The sequence below is a fragment of the Leopardus geoffroyi genome, chromosome D2 (genome assembly GCF_018350155.1).
Source record: "Leopardus geoffroyi isolate Oge1 chromosome D2, O.geoffroyi_Oge1_pat1.0, whole genome shotgun sequence".
NCBI lineage: Eukaryota > Metazoa > Chordata > Mammalia > Carnivora > Felidae > Leopardus > Leopardus geoffroyi.
The window spans coordinates 11352750-11373835 of record NC_059334.1 but is presented as its reverse complement, the minus strand read 5'-3'; the positions used below and the strand labels follow the sequence as shown (position 1 = coordinate 11373835).

At 38.0% G+C, this 21086-nt stretch overlaps 1 protein-coding gene across 9 annotated transcripts in view; it reads left to right on the top strand.

Annotated features, from left to right (window-relative positions):
- Positions 1–21086, top strand: part of RYR2 (ryanodine receptor 2) — a 762307-nt gene that overhangs the window by 559606 nt on the left and 181615 nt on the right. For all 9 annotated transcript variants that reach the window (XM_045437236.1, XM_045437235.1, XM_045437229.1 and 6 more), the window contains 8 exons: positions 1338–1507; positions 3196–3416; positions 4724–4814; positions 7249–7389; positions 9908–10071; positions 12259–12337; positions 13876–13965; positions 15219–15356. In XM_045437236.1, coding sequence (XP_045293192.1) covers positions 1338–1507; positions 3196–3416; positions 4724–4814; positions 7249–7389; positions 9908–10071; positions 12259–12337; positions 13876–13965; positions 15219–15356 — 1094 coding nt within the window. The remainder of the gene's footprint in view (positions 1–1337; positions 1508–3195; positions 3417–4723; positions 4815–7248; positions 7390–9907; positions 10072–12258; positions 12338–13875; positions 13966–15218; positions 15357–21086) is intronic.

Genomic DNA, 21086 nt, shown 5'->3' with positions numbered 1-21086 from the left:
ATTTTTAATTAAAAAATATAACATACTGATTTAACATTAAGGATTAAATCAGTTTTGGTTGGATTTGAAAGCTGATTTTCTTGGTTTAAATCTAACTTTGCCAATTACAGTGTACAACACTGGCAAGTTATTTAACTTCCTTAAAGGTCAGTGGTCATCTGTTAAATGTAGCTAAGAATACCAGCCTCACAGTGTGCTTGTGAAAATTGTTATCGAATGGTGTCTGTAACTTTCCTGGCACAGCGCCTAACACCACAAACAAGCTGTTATTCCTATTATTTTAATGATAGGAAGGAAAGTAGTAGGTATATGGGTATTATTATCATTTAATAAGGAATGGAAGCTATTTGGTATTAACCTTTAATATAATGTCCCTGAAAACATTGTTACTTGTTTATTGTCACGATTCAGATATGAAATCCATTCATTAATTACGAATGAAAACAAACAAGTTGTGACTTTATTTTTTCAGGATGATTGTGGTCATGTAACCTCTTCCCTGGATCCTTCTTTTTTCAACATTGTATCAATATTAATGATTCTGTGATAGTCTTTGTAGATTCTCATAGTGTATTATCAGTATCAGGATGTTATTTGGCATAATTACCACATGGCCAAACAGGAAACAGATCTGTCCTCCAGTTTTTTAAATTGGCACATAATCCCCTAATTCCATATCTCAGTGATTCCCAATGTGTGGATCTATGGAATTCTGATGAGATTCCCTGATCTATACAAGCATCAAATAGTGACTATTAATAGAGAAAATAATCTGATTCTCAAATATGTCTTAAGTGTTGTTAAATGCTATTATGATTCATGAAACGTATTTCATTTGACAGTCCAACTGATTCATAGAGTTGCATCATTTTGTCCAAGCCATAAATATGTAAATGAACCATGATTATCACATAGGGATGCATGAGTGTTATTAGTGTTTAAAAGAGGCTCTCAGGGATGCATGAGTGTTATTAGTGTTATTGAAAACACTGATTTTTTGAAAACAGTGAAAACTTTGCAGTTTAACTTGTTATGGTATTTACTAGTTTTCACAGTGTAGATTTGGGATGCCTTTTTGTTTCTTTCGCATTGTCTAGCATAATGCTGTGTATTGAATCAAATACGCAGCTAACAAATGGATATGCCCAAATCACATTTCGAATGACCTTGAATTTACATTTCGCTGTGGTAATTCTTAGGCCAGTTCCTAGCACTTGCTTGTAGGTAGAAGGACAAAAAAACATGCAACTGATAATTTTACTTGAATGTGAGAAGGCTGGAGAGAAGCCATTTGTAAACTGTCCATTAACAACAACATGTTACCTTCTCTCTTTTAGATGGGAATGTGGTGGAGCCTGACATGTCTGCGGGGTTTTGCCCAGATCACAAGGCAGCCATGGTTTTGTTCCTTGACAGGGTCTATGGCATTGAGGTTCAAGATTTCCTCCTCCATCTTCTCGAGGTTGGCTTTCTGCCTGATCTCCGGGCTGCTGCTTCTTTAGATACGGTAATGATTTTAACAATGAACATTCTCAATTCCTGACATGTCCTCCTCTGGCCTGTTCTCCATAGATGTATTCATTCGTTTATGTATTGTCACCAAATGTCTATTGAGTACCAATTATATTTTTAGGCAGGCAGTGGGTAAACATAAAATAAAATAGACTGTATCCTAAGGAATTCATTGAACAGTTGAGAGCACTTACAACCTCAGGATTAAGATAAGAATTCTGATCAGGTACCACGGAAGATAGTAAGTTCATTTAACCCTAATTTGGGAGGTTGGCTGAAACAATCATGCTTCTCGATGAAAGCAGTTACAGTATTAAGAATGTTTAATGGACACTGTTGAGTTGTGCCAATAACAGTATCATCCTTATAATACTTACAAGGATACTATATTATAATATAATATCATCATTATAATATATTATCATTTTAAGATAATATCATTATAAAATAATATCATCATTATAATATAATATCATCATTACAATATCATATCATTATAATATAATATCATTACAATGTAATATCATCATTATAATATAATATCATCATTACAATATCATATCATCATTATAATATAATATCATTACAATGTAATATCATCATTATAATATAATATCATCATTATAATATTTAAAGCATAGATAAGACTGTAATATTCCCTGTGCCTCCTGTGGCCCGCACTGAGAATCTGTCATTCCTGGTGTAAATACCCTCCTGTTTGAAGCATTGTAGAGTAAGCTGAAGCTCTAAATGTCGTTTCGATAGTTATAATACCTCCTTTTCTCAATTAAGTGGGTCTTTTTGATTCCAGAGAAAACCAGATCTTGAGGTGGTAACAGCTTTTTCATGAAAGTCTGGAGAGGAGACTCCTAAAAATACACTGAATTTTCTTTTTTCTTTGTTGGGGGTGTTCACATGTAATTCTGAACCTAATAGGATAGTCGAGAACACAAGAAGACAATGAACCTTTGACTATCGATTCCGACAGACGGGAGCAAAACTGTAAACGTTATTAAGTAGAATTATGGAAGAATTTTTGAACATGAGATTTGTTATGGGAATAAGCTTCTTTCTCTTTTTCCTCCCCTAGTAAAGTACTCACATTCTTGGATATCATTAGTGTCTTCAGCTCACACTCATCTTACCATTGGTATTTTATTATAGAATGTGAGCCTCTTGGGCTTCTTGAGGAGGTAGAGATCACTATTGACATCACTTCATTTTTATCTATTTGTGAGCAATCGAAAGTTGATTGTTACTAGTGGTAAAAAAAAAAAATCACATGGACCACATTTAAAGGTGTAACTCAGGAATGCATCTTCACTTTTCATATACTGGAACACCTTGGATTGCAAGTAACTTGTTCTATGAGTGTTCTGCAAGATGAGCAAACATTTCTAATGAGTTTTAACTTAATCAGTGAGCGATGTCTTCTAATACGAGTCGCACATGACGCCAGACGTCACAGGATCCCAACTGAGCCAATGGGTCTTGAAATTTGGTTTGATATATGAGTGCTTTGGATTACAAGCATGTTTCCAGAATGAATTATGCTCACAAACCCAGGTTTCACTGTATTTGTCATTTTCTAGATAATGAAATTACATGTCAACATGTTCATCCCTTTGAGAGTTGTCTACTGCCAAACACAAATGACTTTCTACTCTCACGATTTCTTTTTAGGCTGCTTTGAGTGCCACAGACATGGCCCTGGCCCTCAATCGGTACCTTTGCACAGCCGTGTTGCCTTTATTAACAAGATGTGCCCCTCTTTTTGCGGGCACAGAACACCACGCTTCTCTCATTGACTCGTTACTGCACACTGTGTACAGACTTTCGAAGGGCTGCTCACTTACCAAAGCTCAGCGGGATTCCATAGAAGTTTGTTTGCTCTCTATTTGTGGGTAAGTGGGAAGCCAACTCCGAATCCAGTTTCTTCTCCTTTAAGGAAGAGCATTTACTCTATGGCCCTTGACAAATAGTTATGAATTTTGGAAACAATTTCTGTATCAAAAAATTAATTCACTGTAGGTAGTCGCCTGTACCCAAGGTTTGAGTCTTATCAGAGCACCTTTGCTCCTTGTCAAGTTCTGGAGTGTTCCTCCAAGCCTCTCTAGGGTATCTGGCCATTGGATATAATGCTGGATCAATTTTACTATTCTGGATGTTGGTGGGTAGGGTGACTGTGTGAGGAGTCTCTGGCTGCCGTAGTGTAAGATTAATAGATTCTCCCCTTTTGACTATGTGTGATGATTTTAACTCCTTTTCCAGAAGAGAAAAGAAAAAAGAGACTTCGTAAATATAGAAAATGATATAGTATAATATTAAAGCATTACTTATGTGTGGCAATCATGAAGGCTGACTTTATTTCCTCCAGCCTAGAAAACCACTTCCTGTAAATGGAAGTGTTCAAATGTCTTACTGTGAAAACCAGAGCATACCTTCTCCTGTCGGAGTTCTGACAGCTAACATGACAATTTCTCAAGCCCCCTAGCTGGGGTGATGGCTCCTTTCTGATTTCAAGAGCAGGTGAAAGCACGTGGCTCGGCAGTCCACTGATGAAGAAAAGTTTGCACTCACAGTAAAGTGTATGTATGGCTTAGAGGCCAGATGGGACTGAAGGAGGTGAAAAATTAGGAGGTTCTGTCTGTAGCTCCCCTGACCCTCAAATTCTGTAAAAATGGAATCAAAATACCTACCTCATAGAGTTTATCTAAATATTAAACAAAGTGAAACATTCAGGATGACCCCCCACAGTAGACGTTCACTGTATGTTGATTTTTGTTCCCTTCCACCTCTGGCAAAATTTGTCTCAGCCTTTTTTTTCTCCCTCCTGTTGGGATGCTTCTTCTTCTTTTTGCTTCTAATTCAGTCACTGAAGACCATTCCCACCCAGTAGAGTGGAGAAAGAAGTATTTCTGGAGGAAGGGTCTCAGGAAGCATTAGGGTCTGCCACTGTGAATGCTGGGAAAGTGAAGGACGAGAAAAGAGGGCCATCTCTAAGGAATGCTCTTCAGATCTAGGGAGTAGAGATGAGTTGGGATGTAACCTTTTATATAGTTGTGTAGCCTTTTGTTGATCTTTGGATTGGGGCACCTAATTAACCACCATCTGAAGAGAGGTTCTTGGCATGTAGAATTTAGTCTAATGAACTCTTTACTTAGTTTAGACACATTTCCCTTCATTATTTAAATGAACTTTGTTCCACCAGCCAATTGAGACCTTCTATGATGCAGCACTTGCTCCGGAGATTAGTGTTTGATGTCCCATTATTAAATGAACACGCGAAGATGCCTCTTAAGGTAAGGATAGGAAATGTTTGTAGTTAGTTGATTACTGAGTCCTCTGACTTTGCTCCTCTTACAATATGTACAGCTCTTAGAAACGCCATGTTTGATTTTTGACGAGGAAATTTTCTTCCAATTCTTGAAAAGGGACATATAAATTTGAGAAATGTGTATATCACAATAAAATAAGTAATAAAAGATCATAGAATTTCCAAGATTGATTTCCTTTAGGTGAATGGAAATAGAAATCACTGGGAAAAAAGATGGGCAACAAGGAAACGATGCACTAAGGTATCGTTAAGTCTGGAAAACATGGTGGTGGATGTGGCCTAAAATCTTAGCAACCTCAAGGGATAAAGAGCAGGCTTTTGAAACATTTTCTAAGTTGGTAATTTCATGACAGTTTCCAAGTGTAATTTCATAGAGTTCAAAGACAACTTCTGTATGTAGTTAGAGTTTGTCACCAAGTATGGAAAAATCACTGACACTTTCTCTGCCCAGCTTCATTATTCTGTTCATGAATGATCTAGTCTCATAGTGTCTTACTGACTTGGGAATATTTTTCTGTCATCTAGTATCTCAGTCAAGACTTAGCATTAGAATATTTGATGTGTCCTAGTACGTCTAATAGCGTGGTCTATGGGTGGAGGTCATAGTCACGTAATGGACTGTTTTATAGGGAACCACTCTGCACTGTCATCTGGTAAGCATCGTTTTTCCTTGTGGCCACCCAGTAATAGTGGTGGAAAAAGAAGTTTGAGATACTAATACGTCTATTTTTTGAACTGCTGTTACTCTGACCATCCCTAGATATTTAGCAAATACAATCTTTCTCCATGAAAAATTGATTTTGGTTTAATAAATTTATATAAGTTAATTAATTATGTAAAATAAATTGTATCCTTGCCCCAAATCCCATTTTTACAGTTTTTATCATCTAGAGACCCTTTGCCATGCAAAATTTTCTTGATATAAATGAGCTGGAAGGTACCTGAAAAAAGAGACAGTATTACTTTATGTGATAAACTCTTTTACCTTATACATATTTCCAAGTTAATCCGAACACATTAGATCTCAATATTTCATCATTTGAGATTTCTAAATTGTATGTGTGTGTATTTTGTAATTGAAGGGGAGACCATAATAGAAGTATTTCTGTAGTAAGAGATGTCATTTTTTGTTAGTTTTTTAAGTTTTTTTATTTTTAAAAAATAGTTTTTAATGTTTATTTATTTTTGAGAGATAGAGCACAAGCAGGGGAGGGGCAGAGAGAGAGGAAGACACAGAATCCAAAGTAGGCTCCAGGCTCCTAGCTGTCAGCCCAGAGCCCGATGCAGGGCTTGAACTCACAGGCCATGAGATCATGACCTGAACCAAAGTCGGACTCTTAACCGACTGAGCCACCCAGGCACCCCTTAAGTTTTTTTTTTAGAAAGAGAGAGCACATGCGGGAGAGGGGCAGAGGGAGACACAGAATCTTAAGGATGCTCCATACCCAGCATCGAGCCCACTACAGGGCTCAATCCCATGACCCTAGGATCATGACCTGAGCCGAAATTAAGAGTTGGCCTCTCAACCAACTGAGCACCCAGGTGCCCCAACATGTAGTTTGTTTTAATAACAATAATCCTTATCAATCTGTTTCCCTTCTTAGTTACAGAAAAGAGTCCAAAAACTTATTGTTGATTCATAAAGATCATTTCATTAATTCAGCAAGTAGTTGTGAATATTTGTTAGTTTATAGATCAAAAATGAACTATCCAAAGAGCTACCAAATAATTTGAAGATTCTATCCTTGTCTTTAAATTCAGTTTAGTCCTAAACAAACAAAATATGCATAGATGAAAATGTAAGAAGCAGCATAGATACTCAGAAAGATAATACGTTGCATCCATAACCACCAGAGAAATATAGATAAGATTACTGAAATGGAGTAGTTTGGGATGTTCAAGCTTGAAGCAAAGCCTGAAGTGTGGTGATGAAGGATTGGCAAAAGGAAGCAAAAATATTGAGAGGTAGATTTCCCTTAGAATGTACATTTCTGGTGCTGTATCCTAGAGATATTTACTTGTGCCTCTGGGTTACCCTGAGGTCAATCCTGTCACTAAGTGTAGATGTGCACATCCAGGGGATGGTGATTCATGAAACTGTGAGTAAATGATACCATCTAATATATAGGACTCAAGGATACATTAGTAACCAAACACTCTCATAAAGACTTCTGTTCTAGATGGTTTGTTCGTAAACCTGGGTATTTGGTCCTCATACTGTGATTAGTGTTAGGCTTTAAAGAGGCATAGTATAGTATTCTCCAGAAGAATTCATAGGAGATTGAGCAGTTTTGACCTTATTACTTGGCCTTTGGGTCAAGTCACATGGGTGGAAATGGGAAAAATCCAAATGGTACCTTTAAGTCATCACTTTTGTAATTAATTGTTTCCTCACATAGTTGCTGACAAATCATTATGAAAGATGCTGGAAATATTACTGCCTGCCTGGAGGGTGGGGGAACTTCGGAGCTGCCTCAGAAGAAGAACTTCATTTATCAAGAAAGTTGTTTTGGGGCATTTTTGACGCCCTGTCTCAAAAGGTGATTCAATATTTTGTGGGCTTTGTGTGACAAAATAATTTAAAAGTTGGAAATATTCCTAGTAGAATATCATCTTTACTTATTAAGACTTGTGTAGTTTTTTTTTTTTTCATTTTTCTAACATACAAATTTTGAGAATGTAATTGATACCGAGTTTTCATAATTATTATGGTAGCATGGTCCTTGTGACCATAACACCATCAGAATTTAAAATGGCTAAGCATTTTAGGAAATTATGAACATGGTTGAGTTTTGGTGCGTTTAAAAAAAATGTTTATTTTTGAGAGAGAGAGAGAGAAAGAGAGCGCGCGCACAAGCATGGGAGGGGCAGAGAGAGAGGGAGACAGAGGGTCCAAAGTGGGCTCTGTACTGAGACCCGAGAGCCTTATGCGGAACTCAGACTCACAGACCGTGAGATCATGACCTGAGCTGAAATCAAGAATTGGCCACTTAACCGACTGAGCCACCCAGGCGCTCCAAGTTTTGGCGCATTTGGACTTACCTGGACTCAAACCCTCCCTAGTCACCCTGATCTTAAAACCATGACAAAATCTTATCACGTATAAAAATATGCGGCCTCCTCTGGAAAGCAGTGTGGAGGTTCCTCAGAAAATTAAAAATAGACCTACCCTATGACCCAGCAATAGCACTGCTAGGAATTTATCCAAGGGATACAGGAGTACTGATGCATAGGGGCACTTGTACCCCAATGTTCATAGCAGCACTCTCAACAATAGCCAAATTATGGAAAGAGCCTAAATGTCCATCAGTTGATGAATGGATAAAGAAATTGTGGTTTATATGCACAATGGAATACTACATGGCAATGAGAAAAAATGAAATATGGCCTTTTGTAGCAACGTGGATGGAACTGGAGAGTGTGATGCTAAGTGAAATAAGCCATACAGAGAAAGACAGATACCATATGGTTTCACTCTTATGTGGATCCTGAGAAACTTAACAGGAACCCATGGGGGAGGGGGAGAAAAAAAGAAAAAAAAAAAAAAGAGGTTAGAGTGGGAGAGAGCCAAAGCATAAGAGACTCTTAAAAACTGAGAACATACTGAGGGTTGATGGGGGGTGGGAGGGAGGAGAGGGTGGGTGATGGGTATTGAGGAGGGCACCTTTTGGGATGAGCACTGGGTGTTTTATGGAAACCAATTTGACAATAAATTTCATATATTATTAAAAAAAAATAAAAGAGAGAGAAAAAATAAATAAATAAAAAACTTTTTCTTTTTTGTTCAAAAAAAAAAACAATATGCAGCCTCATAAAATTATAATATTCCAGTGGCCTTCCTGACTTTCCCCACTTTGCTGCTATGGAGATTAAAGTCACTCCATTCAGTGTTGCTTTCTATATGTGACATTCCCTAACACTTAGCATATTTATAATGGATAGTTCAGATATTTTCAGAAGGCTGGAAGGGGATAGTATTTTGGAGAAAAATCAGAACAGCATGCTTTGTATGCTTCTGCTAAAATTATTAATCGAAATCAGCTTGAATTCCCAGGTGGACATTATTAGACAACCAGAGCAGGATATCCAAAAGTTTGCTACATAATAGAGTCAAGTTAATCTGTGATTACAGTTGGAAGCTACATCTTGATGCTTTCTGTTACCGAATTGCAAATGTTGAAGGTATTTTTAGAGGAACTTACAGCATTAATTTAAAATTGAACACTTGAAGTGAGATAATTTTTAAATAATTATTATTTTCTACTTTTTGAAACATCTGTAAATACTGGGGTGCCTGGGTGGCTCAGTCAGTTGAGCGTCCAACTTCAGCTCAGGTCATGATCTCACAGTTTGCGAGTTTGAGCCCCACATGGAGCTCTCTGCTGTCAGTGTAGAGCCTGCTTCAGATCCTCTGCACCTCCCCTGCTCACACTCTCTCTCTCAAAATAATAATAATAAACTTTAAAAAATTAAAAATTCACAAATACAAATTTAATTAGTTATGTGATTAATATACAAATACCTCTTCCCAGAAATTTTGACTGTGCATATTCCCTATAGAATTTCTTTCTCGGTTTAGAATTTTATTTTTCATACCTTTGTATATGATACAGATCAGTTAAAATTTCTTACTCTCTGGAATGTTCCTTTATTTTTCAAGTATAGCCTTTATAATATGGTATGGCGGTATTCTATAGTTATGCTTTTCATCTACTGAATTTATGTTTCAGTTGTAAAGACATGTTATACATTTAGAATATCTGAGTATATTTCATTTCAAATATTGGAGAAAACCTCTTAGAGAAGCAGAGTTTTTATTCTTCTTAAGCAGCAACTCAGTAATTCTGACTTCAGCCCGTCTCATGTTTGATGGGATTTCAGGCTACATATACTTTCCATTTGCTAGAGAAAGAATCTGCGAGGGAGTTACGTTAGCCTGGGGGTAATTCCGATCTTTTCTGACAGCGCTGTGCCAGCCACAGCGATCATTCTGACAACTTTTGCTCAAGAGTAACCCAGGCTTTTGGTGTTTTGTTTTGGTCCTCCATTTCTTCCCAGAAATATGAACAAGAACTTTTCAAACTGGCACTGCCTTGCCTGAGTGCCGTTGCGGGAGCTTTGCCTCCAGACTACATGGAGTCAAATTATGTCAGTATGATGGAAAAACAGTCATCAATGGATTCTGAAGGGAACTTTAACCCACAACCTGTTGATACCTCAAAGTATGGACTCTTTCTATTGCAGCAGATTTTTATTGTAAATGATGTGTGAAGTCTGAAATTGAATAAGGTACTAATGTGAACTTTCTCTAATCCATGCCCCCTTTGAATTGGTATCCTTTTGGTAGGGGTCCCTTTACTTGACAGAATGAACAGTGGTGATAATAATGATCATACACATGTCAGAAGTAGATAACGATGTACCTTCTAGGCTACGTCACATAACCCGGATTCTGTGTGTGTGACCACATGATAGTATCTACGGTAATGAGAATCAAGAAAGGATATCAGCTATATTTGTAGCTGAAAATTTTCCCCAAGTGTTTATTAATTGCAGCCAGCCTCTGTAGCGCGTCTTTGGCTGGGGTTGATCCCGGCAGGGCAGAGCTGTTCTGTCAGCTGCAGAGTCACCGCTACATGTCAGCAACGTCTAAGGGGTAGCACCTGGTGTTCAGCATCATAAAGCACAGCATGAGATTCCAGGGAATATCAAATGAGAATATTTGTGGAAAATGTAGCATGCTGTTAGAATGCAACGTGACAGCCTTAACCACAGATCAAATGTTCTGTCACATAAAACTGCTTACCCGTACTTAGTTGCGTAACTTGTTTTTACAAATGGGATGTCTCAGTACTTCAGGTGTTTGGAGTCTCAGCATTTTTGTTGTTACTGTCTTTGAGTAGGACCATGGTTTCCCATTTGCGAGGAAAGCTGACTCTTCATGCCACATTATCTTATCGATTCCTTGGTGACTCCGCAAGATTATGGTGTTAGCAAGGCAGTCAGTGGTAGTTCTCATCCACGGCATCCGAATTTGCTTGGGAGTTCAACTTTCAGGCTTCTGGGTGGCCCCCCAGCTGGTTTAGCTTCCATAACAGATCAAAAATTCAACCCAAGTGGTATGCCATTAGTTTGATAATGCCTTAAATTTGCATGTTTGGTATTTGATGACAGTCCCGTGAGAAAAGACTCTACCCCCCAGTATTTGGCTTATGTGATTGATCCTTTGTTTCTCTTCCAATGTAAGTAAACCAAAATATCACATATTCAGTTCCTACATGGGTAAGTTTGTGGTTTGCTAACGTGATATAATCCACGATTTTAAAATAACATCAGAACATGTGGTGGTCTTGGTGTTGATTAATTAGATCTAACTGATTAACAGCTGTCGGGCATGTGTATTCATTTACCTAGGCTTACCCCTTTGGGGCCTTCTTACCAGAGTAGGTTTACTTAGTGATATCAATCATTGCTACATCTTTGTGATTTTTATATATTGTTTCTTAAGTATTTCTGGGTCATATAGTTCAATTCCTGACTGATAACATTGTTGCACAAGAACAGTAAACCATCTCATTATGCTAGGTTTTATTTAGAAGTCAGTTATCAATGGTAATTGTGTTAATAAGTTATATGCATGAATGAATGGAATTATATATATATTTGATTTTCCGTTCATTGATCTATTTGATATTCCCAAGTCTCATAGTTGGACTTGGTCATCAGTTGCATGCCCTTATCATCTGTTGAAGAGATCAAATGTTAAATATGAAAGGAATCGAGAATAAATGTTATCAAGATCACAGAGCATGAGTAGTTACTTTTCGCTATAGTCCATATTAATAGTAGAATGTGATATGTAGACCATAAAATTTAAAATCATTAACACATCTCTAGTTGTATGACATTAATTTAAAATTTTAGTACATTGAAAAAGTGTCACCGGTCAGATTTCAGGAGATCTTTTACCTACTTATAGTTGTTGCAGAAGAGACTTAAGTCAAAAAGGGAGAATAACTTAAAAGAGTGAATATGGAAGGGAAGTATGTCTTTAAGCTCATTAAATCTAACCATATCTTGATTCAGGTTTAAAAAAATTTTTTTTTGTATGATTGATTATCCTCATCTTTGAATATATTTTAATTATATTATATATAATTTTTAATATATACAATTTCTATGAAGACATAGTAAGTCATGAATTAATACAAGATGAGCAGATAAGAACATTACCGGCTTGATTTATATATTATTCCTGCACTAGGGAAAAGCAATACTATGTTAAAATGATTTTTTAACAGTTATGCATCAAGTGGGATTTAAGCAATCATAAGCTGTGAGTAAATTACTGGTATGATTTCCCATAAATCCTGTAAAAATCAAGCTTTTTTTCTTTATTTTTCTCATAGCATTACAATTCCTGAGAAGTTGGAATACTTCATTAACAAATATGCTGAACATTCTCATGACAAATGGTCAATGGACAAGGTAAAAGCCAGAGTATCACATTCTCATTCAGTACTGAATGTACCCAATGAGTGGCCACCACCCAAATATTTCTGACCATGACTATTTTCTACCTTAAAGTGAGAGCTGTATCTAGATTAAGAAAGAATATTTAATTACGATTTGCTAATACAGTATTTGGTTCCGCCATTAATACGTGTAATCCAATATGAATGAAAATATCTGTTTATCAAAAGCACAGTTTTAGGAATAAAAATTCTATTAGTGAAATAATAAATACAGTTTCTAAACACATATTGTTTGTGATATAATCATCATCAGGGGCTTTAGGAAGAAAAGGTGACTGTAGGTCAGAAATCTTTTAAAGAAACTTTTGCTTCAAGAGTAGTTTTATATTAGAGAAATCTTGAAATTATTAATCGGAAATAGTGATTGTTTATACCTTCCAGTCTTCTGTAATAGGTCTTACTGCTAAGTAGATCTGTAGGTCGCTAAAAATAAACTGCATGGCAAGTTGACATATTTTATTTGGATTGTCAGAAAAATGCAAGCTGATGAGTTAAGTGACACATGTCCTACATATCATGAAATTCTCTAAAAGGAACCTTATGGCTTTGTAGTCACATTATGTTGAGCCTGGTTAAACTTGAGAGATGTGAAATAGATTTGTCAGAGAAATTGAGCTGAGATGATGCAGGAATCTAAAATAAGCATGTACTGTTGGCGAAGTGAAAATCAAACATCAAAGGTTCCGAGGTGTTTGTGTTTATGGAGCAGCTCTGTATCATCCTGTTAGACTTCATATTAAATTTCAGTTCTTGCCTTTGCCAATCAGTCCCTTTCTCCTAAGAAACCCTCTTTTTGTTTTGATGAATGTGTGGTTCTTTGTTCACTAATTTATTTACTAGGTGAGTCAGTCCGAGATAAGTGTCTGTTTTATGTAAAGACTCTATTAGGTACCGAGATGGTGGTGATGGAGAGGAAATTTACAAGAAGGCTGTCCTGAGCTATTGCAGTCTAGTTACTCAGATTCCATGGGCAGATATGAAATGAGATAGGGAAACGGTGACACGTACAGAACTGCAAGGGCAAAATCATGTGGAACGAACATGTTGAGAGTTAATTGAATACTGGAGTGGACCAAACAGTTAGCATTATTCAGAGAAGCTTCCCAATAAAAACAGCACACTCCAGTTTTCCTGCTTGAACGAGCATTTCGCATACACATCTCAGATGGAGGGTCCCGAGATGTCGCAGAATCAACATCATGGGGGCCGCGCACCCCATAGTTTGCTCAGCGGGGGAGTGCTTACGGACATAACTATAGACCTGGATCTGTTCAGGGTGTGTTTAATCTTTGGATAGAAAGATTTGTTCTCGGTAATTATTCAAAATAATATTGGTTAGGATGGAAATCTTTATATTGACTTATGCTGGGTGGAATTCAAACCTTAGCCCATATCTTGATTTATTTTTATTTTACTAGTACACACTTCAACACATACATACCTACATTCTCAAAAATTAATGCATGTAAAACAATTTTTATTTTTTTTAAGTTGGCAAATGGATGGATTTATGGAGAAATATATTCAGACTCGTCTAAAGTTCAGCCGTTAATGAAGCCATATAAACTATTATCTGAAAAGGTGAGGTTTCTTTCTTTTTTGTTATACAGTTTTAATTTATTTTGAATTTTTTTCTTTATTATGTAATTTCTTATTAAAATGTTTTCTTTATTTACATATGCTTTTTAAAAAACCTTTATTTAAAGGTTGCAATTTTTGGGGCGCCTGGGTGGCGCAGTCGGTTAAGCGTCCAACTTCAGCCAGGTCACGATCTCGCGGTCCGGGAGTTCAAACCCCGCGTCAGGCTCTGGGCTGATGGCTCAGAGCCTGGAGCCTGTTTCCGATTCTGTGTCTCCCTCTCTCTCTGCCCCTCCCCCGTTCATGCTCTGTCTCTCTCTGTCCCAAAAATAAATAAACGTTAAAAAAAAAAAAAATTTAAAGGTTGCAATTTTTAATTTTAATCTTTTGTCTTTTTTTTCTCTATTCCTATTTCTATCAGCATTTAATAGGTTCTTCTCTACTTAATATTCTTTTGTTCCTTTTTGATATTTTTTCCTCCTCAATATTTTTAAGGTCTTTAGAAAATATTCTTACGTGCTAAGGAGTTTCTTGATGAGGGATAAAGAAGTAATATTTACAATGATTATTACTTATAATTTTTCGTGTATTTTACTTCTTTGGGGGGGAAATCAATATCTTGACGAATGAAGTGAAAAGGACTTTTTTAGCTTGGTGCTTACGGAGGAAGAGTTTTTCTCATCTGTGCATTCAGATGGTAGAAAAGCCTGCACTCATGGTTCATGTAATCTGGCACTGTTTCTCCTTTTTTAGTTTCTATCTAAAGTATCAGAAGCTGGGAAACTAAAGAAAACTAACCTCCAATGAAATAATAAGCTGAAATCCCTCTTTGTAGCATTAGCCAAATTAGATCTCAGCTCACCCTGTACTTTTCAGAATTTTTACTTTCCTTTTTCATTTCTAAATAAATAATGCCTGGGGCGCCTGGGTGGCGCAGTCGGTTAAGCGTCCGACTTCAGCCAGGTCACGATCTCGCGGTCCGTGAGTTCGAGCCCCGCGTCGGGCTCTGGGCTGATGGCTCAGAGCCTGGAGCCTGTTTCTGATTCTGTGTCTCCCTCTCTCTCTGCCCCTCCCCCGTTCATGCTCTGTTTCTCTCTGTCCCAAAAAAAATAAATAAACGTTGAAAAAAAAAAAAAAATAATGCCAGTCTTCTTTTTTTTAAAGTGAAGTGAAGGTAGTCTATTTCAGATTTTTTATTTGGATTCCATGCACCTCCCTTTTTTTTTTTTTTTCTCTCTCTTCCTTTTTGTCTCTAGGAAAAAGAAATTTATCGCTGGCCAATCAAAGAATCTTTAAAAACCATGCTGGCGTGGGGTTGGAGGGTTGAGAGAACACGGGAGGGAGACAGCATGGCCCTCTACAACCGTTCTCGTCGTATTTCTCAGACAAGCCAGGTAAGAACACATCGGTGAATGCACAGCTTATGTTGTTTCACAATCATTTGAATCTTTTATTTAATTAGTGGGTTTTCCAAAACAAATAATTGGAAAATTACGAAGACTAACAGAATGTTTAGAAGAGGAAAAACCATGTTTCTTTTTAAGTGAAGTTAAGTCTTGGTTAAAACTGGAGTTTATCAGGTGATGCTTCTCCTGGTTAGTCTCTAAAGGAGTGCCCAATGGTGAGGTCTTGACGTTTTACTGATGAAGCCTTACGTACAGTGAGATTGTCTGCAGAGTTCTCTTCTCCTTTCGAGAAAGAACTGAAGGTTGGTTTCTTAGGGAACAGTGGGATCGTCAGACAGTGATCCCGATCTAGAACCCACACGAATGGTCCACACAGTGAGCTTGACCACCTGTCCGCTTTTCAAAGCCAATATATGCAACCATACAGGCAGAGCAAGAATTCAGAGAGGGGCACCTGTGTGGCTCAGTCTGTTAAGCGTCCTACTTCAACTCCGGTCATGATCTCATGGTTCATGAGTTCAAGACCCGCATCAGGCTCCATGCTGACCGTGCAGAACCTGCTATGGATTCTCTATCTCCCTCTCTCTCTGCACCTCCCCTGCTCACACCCTATCTCTCTCTCAAAAATAAATAAATAGACATAAAAAAAAAAAAAAAGAATTCAGAGAGCACCTTGCTAGTGGGTCACATCAAGGAAACCCAATCAACTTCACAAGGTGCTGGCTGTGGGGCGTCAGTGCTCAAGATGCGGCACAGCCTCAGCCTGAAGAACCTGGAGTTCAAGGTGGGGAGCAAATGCTAACTATTACCTGTGGCCCTTTCATCTCTCCTGGGAGCCAAACCTGTCATTTCCCTTTTCCAGACTGCTAGGGCTACTGTGTTCGGTTCGCACAAAATATCATGTGTATTATTGCCGTTTTTTAAAGAAAATAAGGGCATTCATAGCATGTGTTTCCCATGTTTCATATTTGAAATAGATTGAGTTCTGATTTGGGCATGTTGTACATTAAATTCTCTTAAGTAAGTATCATGTGGGTGGAAGCCGTAAAGGCATATTTTACCTTTTTATCATGTACGCACACATTTCTGACTAGGTTACATTTTGTTTTAATCTGTTTCAGCACATACTGAGCACAAACCCTCCGGTAGATGGTAGGAACATGAAGATGATAAGGGCCAAAGACTCACAATGTGGTGTCAGAGACAGGCAGGTTAGACCTACTTCAACGTAGTACAGGAAGTTTTCGCCTCGTGCTGCAGAGTGCAGAGGGTGGAATTATTCTTTTTTCTCCTCTAAATTGGACAGGAAATCCAAAAAAAATTACTATCTAATGGGGGTGATTTAAGCTGTGCCCAGAACAAGAAGGTAGATTCTCCCACTGCCCGTAACAGCAAGATTGTGTCCCCTGACTTAAAATTGCACGTGTTGTATTTATTCCCTGTCTTCCTTACTCCTTGCTTATCTCGTAATATTGTTCTCTGGGGACTTTGAGCTCTCGATAGATTCTATCAACCGAGACTCATAGAACCATGTCTTAGGTCTTACTGGCTTTAGAGGGACGTCATACATGTGTGACATATGATGTGCGTTCTTATATCTCCTATGTGATTTCAGTATGCCAGAGGCACAGTGCATAGATGACAAAATATCTGGAGGTAGACCGAGACTTTTTAGAAATGTACCATCAGGCATGTTACTTGATCTGTTTGAGTAAATGTTAACACCCCCATTTTTTTTTCTTTTTGGTAAATGATAACTCTTATTGTTACTGCTATTATTTAAACATTTTTAATGCCAGACAGCATTTCATGGTAGGTAAGAGTGTTTTTGCGTTTGTAGTGCTTTGACCTATTAGTAGTAAAGAAAGAATATTTCTCTCAGTATCAGAAATGGAGAGCAAATTCCAGTCGATGCCACCAATATATTTATAATCTTATCATTACTTTTATTCAAAGATTCTTTAAGCAGAAAGCAACATTACTTGAAATGTTAAAATATATTATTCCTTAATCATTAATCTTGTAGTTCTATCATCTTTTTCAGGTATCATCTTGCCAAGCTTTTTAATGTCTTTTCTTTTCTCTCCATTGCTGGTTTCCCATAAAGCTTATAAAGATATTTTCTATTATGCAATAGATAGGCTCTTCTGGATAAATTAAGGAACGCTTTTTATAGCATCAGTTTATAGTAAGGAATATAAATGGGTGAATTGAGAGAGGTCACTTGTCGATGTGATTTTGGAGCTGAATTGTCTCAGCTTCCTTTCACATGGGGCTCAGCTCTCCCTCTGCAAGGCAGAAGCAGCCTGGATTTAACTGAGCGAGGTCTGGCATAGCCTGCCTACGTTGAAATCCTGGCCTTACCACCAGGTAGCTGTGTGAGCTCGGCAAACTGGTTAACTTCTCTGTGTTACGGTTTTCTCATCTTTAAAATGAAGCAAATGAACCATCTATTTTAAAAGATTATTCTGAGGGCTCATGAGTCTCTTAAAAGAGTAACTGGCCTATATTTCAATAAATATTATACTTAATTATTACCATTATTATTTTATGTGGATCAATAACAATTTTAATGTTTTTTGTTTGCTTTGAACACCACAGGAAGACATGAGTCCTGATTTTAGGAAATTTACTGCTCCATTAGGGTTTTGTAATTTGCGTATGCAAGATACCATAAGGGCTTGGGCGTGGCCGATAACAACTTAATAGGATATAGAATATATAGAAGTGCAGATAGGAAAAAGTGAGGAGATACTGATTAGAGAGGGGGCCTAAGTAGGCCTCTTGGCAAAGACAGCATGGAAGGAGGGCGTTTCTGACAATTTCAGGCACGTTCCACAAGTTCTTAACAATTACTTACTTGTCCCCAAATTGCAAGTTCCTATTTATCTGTTTTTCAGTATTGCAAATATAGGATATAAACTATTTAAACAAATGAAAAATAATTTTATAACCTGGGATGAAGAGAGAGATGGGAATGAAACTTTTGGAAAGTGTGACCACCTGGAACTAAAATGCAGGCTAGGACAAAACCAAATTTCATTCATTCCTTCAACGGATTCTTTATTGAGCACCTATTGTGTTCCAGTCATTATTCTTAGCTTTTCAGGCAGATCAGTGGACAAAATAGACAAAGCTTTGTGCTCTCATGGAGATTACATTCCTGTAGGGAAAGTAAGCAGCAGATATGAGGAAATTATGTACTATGTAAAACTATGATTCATACTACAGAAACAAGGAAACAGCATGGAAAGGCAGACTGGGAGTGCAGAGGGAGGGGGTTGGGTAACATTTGTGGATGAGTTGCAGTTTTATACACGGTTGTCAGAGGGGATTTCACTGAGAAGACCAATAGAGATTTGAAAAAGGTGAGGGAATTACACGGAGTTGGGGGAAGAATGTCCCAAGGAGTGCAGCAGCAGTAAGTTGGGAGTGACGCCTGATACATGTCAGGGAGTGAAGGAAGTGTGTGTATATATTGGTGCTGAGTGAGTTGGAACTGGGTAGCCAGGAGAAAGGTGAGGGTGTCTCAGAAATCAAATCACATGGCATGTTGGGAGAAATTTTGAGAAATTAGTGACGTTCTTTGGACTCTGACAGAATTACTTTCAAAACTTGATGCTGCCATTTTATATGACTTTTGAAATAATTCTTTTGAAATTTTCTTCTCCTTTTGAAATGGTGAAAAGTGACCTCTACCTTTTAGAGTTGTTCTGAAGAACAAAAGACATAATCTGCATGCCTTGCGCATAACCATGCACGTGGTGGCCTTTACTGTTGCTAAAACCACTGGAGTTAATTACATTAATGTTCAAGCCCCTCGTTCAGAAATGGCGCATGTTTCGGGCAACTTGAAATTATAGCAGCCTTGGCCGCTCTTCTGATTTCTCTGTATATGAAGGAGAGAAATAGGTAATGAAAAATATAAATAGAATCTGTCCCTGACCAAACAGGCATCAACTTCACATTCTTTAACCCAGCCTCAGTAACTTAATCTAAAGCTAAAATGATAAATAGTTAGACATAGTCCAAGAGGATATGAAATACTGAGAATTTTATTTTAGGAGCAAATAAAGTTATTGATACCAACTCCATTTTATTCATTTATTCAATTTCCAGAGAGTCTAATATTGTTTGTTTATCAGTTTTAAGACATAGGTTTGCCATCATGTCTGTGAGATTAGGAATCACTTTATCATTGTAGTGTTGGCGAAGTCTGGCTTGTGCCACAGCCTCTGGGAACATTACGACCAATAAGGCTTAGCTCATGCCCACAGATTTTTCCCATACAGTGGAAGAGTTTAGGGAATAACAAAATAAATATTTTGGAAATACAGTTCTGACAACAGAGTGGAGAATGAATTAGAGAAGGAGGATATGGAAGACAGACAGATTCCTTGGGAGGACACCATAGACATCCCTCAAAACAAGACAAATATTAAATATCTGAATTAGAAAGGAGAGAGTGGAGATGGAGGGAAGTGGGCATATCCCGGAGGGATTTTTAAAGTAGAAAAGACAGAGTTCTGTGACTGCCTGATATATGATTGCAGAGGAGGAGGAGTAATCAAAGGTGGTCACCATGGATCCGGGCTGGACTGCCAGGTGGGTGTTTATACTAGGAAAGGTAGGGAGCACAGAGATGGCTACTTGCTCAGAGATGGCAAGGAGGGAACAATGAATTTGATTATAGATGTTGTGTTAGGCAGAATTACGGCTTTCAAAGATGATCCCCAGTTGCTGGAATCTGTGGAAATGTGACTTTACTTGGGCTTGGCCAGTGTGATCAAGGCTTAAGACCTTGAGATGGGGGAGATTATACTGAATTATCAGCGAGTCCAGTATAATCTCAAGAATCCTTAAGAGTGGAATAACTGCTCAGGCTTTGGGTAAGGGAAATGTGACTTCCAAAAAATGGCCAAAGAGATGCAGTGTTGCTGGCTTTGAAGATGGAGGAAAGGGGCCATGAGCCAACAAATGTGGGAGATCTTCAGGTAATGGATAGAAGAGTTGCCAAAGAAGGAATCTGAGGAAATGGAGTCAAGAGAAGTTGAGCACAGAGACAGGAGGGTGGTTTCCTGGAGTTCATGAAATGAAGGGCTGGAGAGTAGTGATTCCTGGTGTCAAATCTAGATGGACTGGCTTGATGGCAGCTGGAAAGAAGCCTTGTGTAGCAGCTTGGAAACTGATAACATTTGAGAGGACAGTTATATTAGATTTGTGGGGAAAGAAATACACTGCAATATGTTGAGGCCATAAGAGGTGATAGGGAGAGAGAAGTGGCCAAGGCATCAGATAGCTTGAATTGGAATCCTGCCAGCTCAGATTTTTAGCTCTGTGACCTTGGGTAAGTCACTAGTGTTCTTTTAATTTTTTTTTTTTCAACGTTTATTTATTTTTGGGACAGAGAGAGACAGAGCATGAACGGGGGAGGGGCAGAGAGAGAGGGAGACACAGAATCGGAAACAGGCTCCAGGCTCTGAGCCATCAGCCCAGAGCCCGACGCGGGGCTCGAACTCACGGACCGCGAGATCGTGACCTGGCTGAAAGTCAGACACTCAACCGACTGCGCCACCCAGGCGCCCCAATCACTAGTGTTCTTTAAGTTTCAAATTTCCTTTTAGGAATATTTAATTTAAAAGAGGGAAAAAAATGTGATTTCATTAAACATTCCATTATTAGATGGTACTGAGCAGTGGTGAAGGCTCAAAAGCCAGG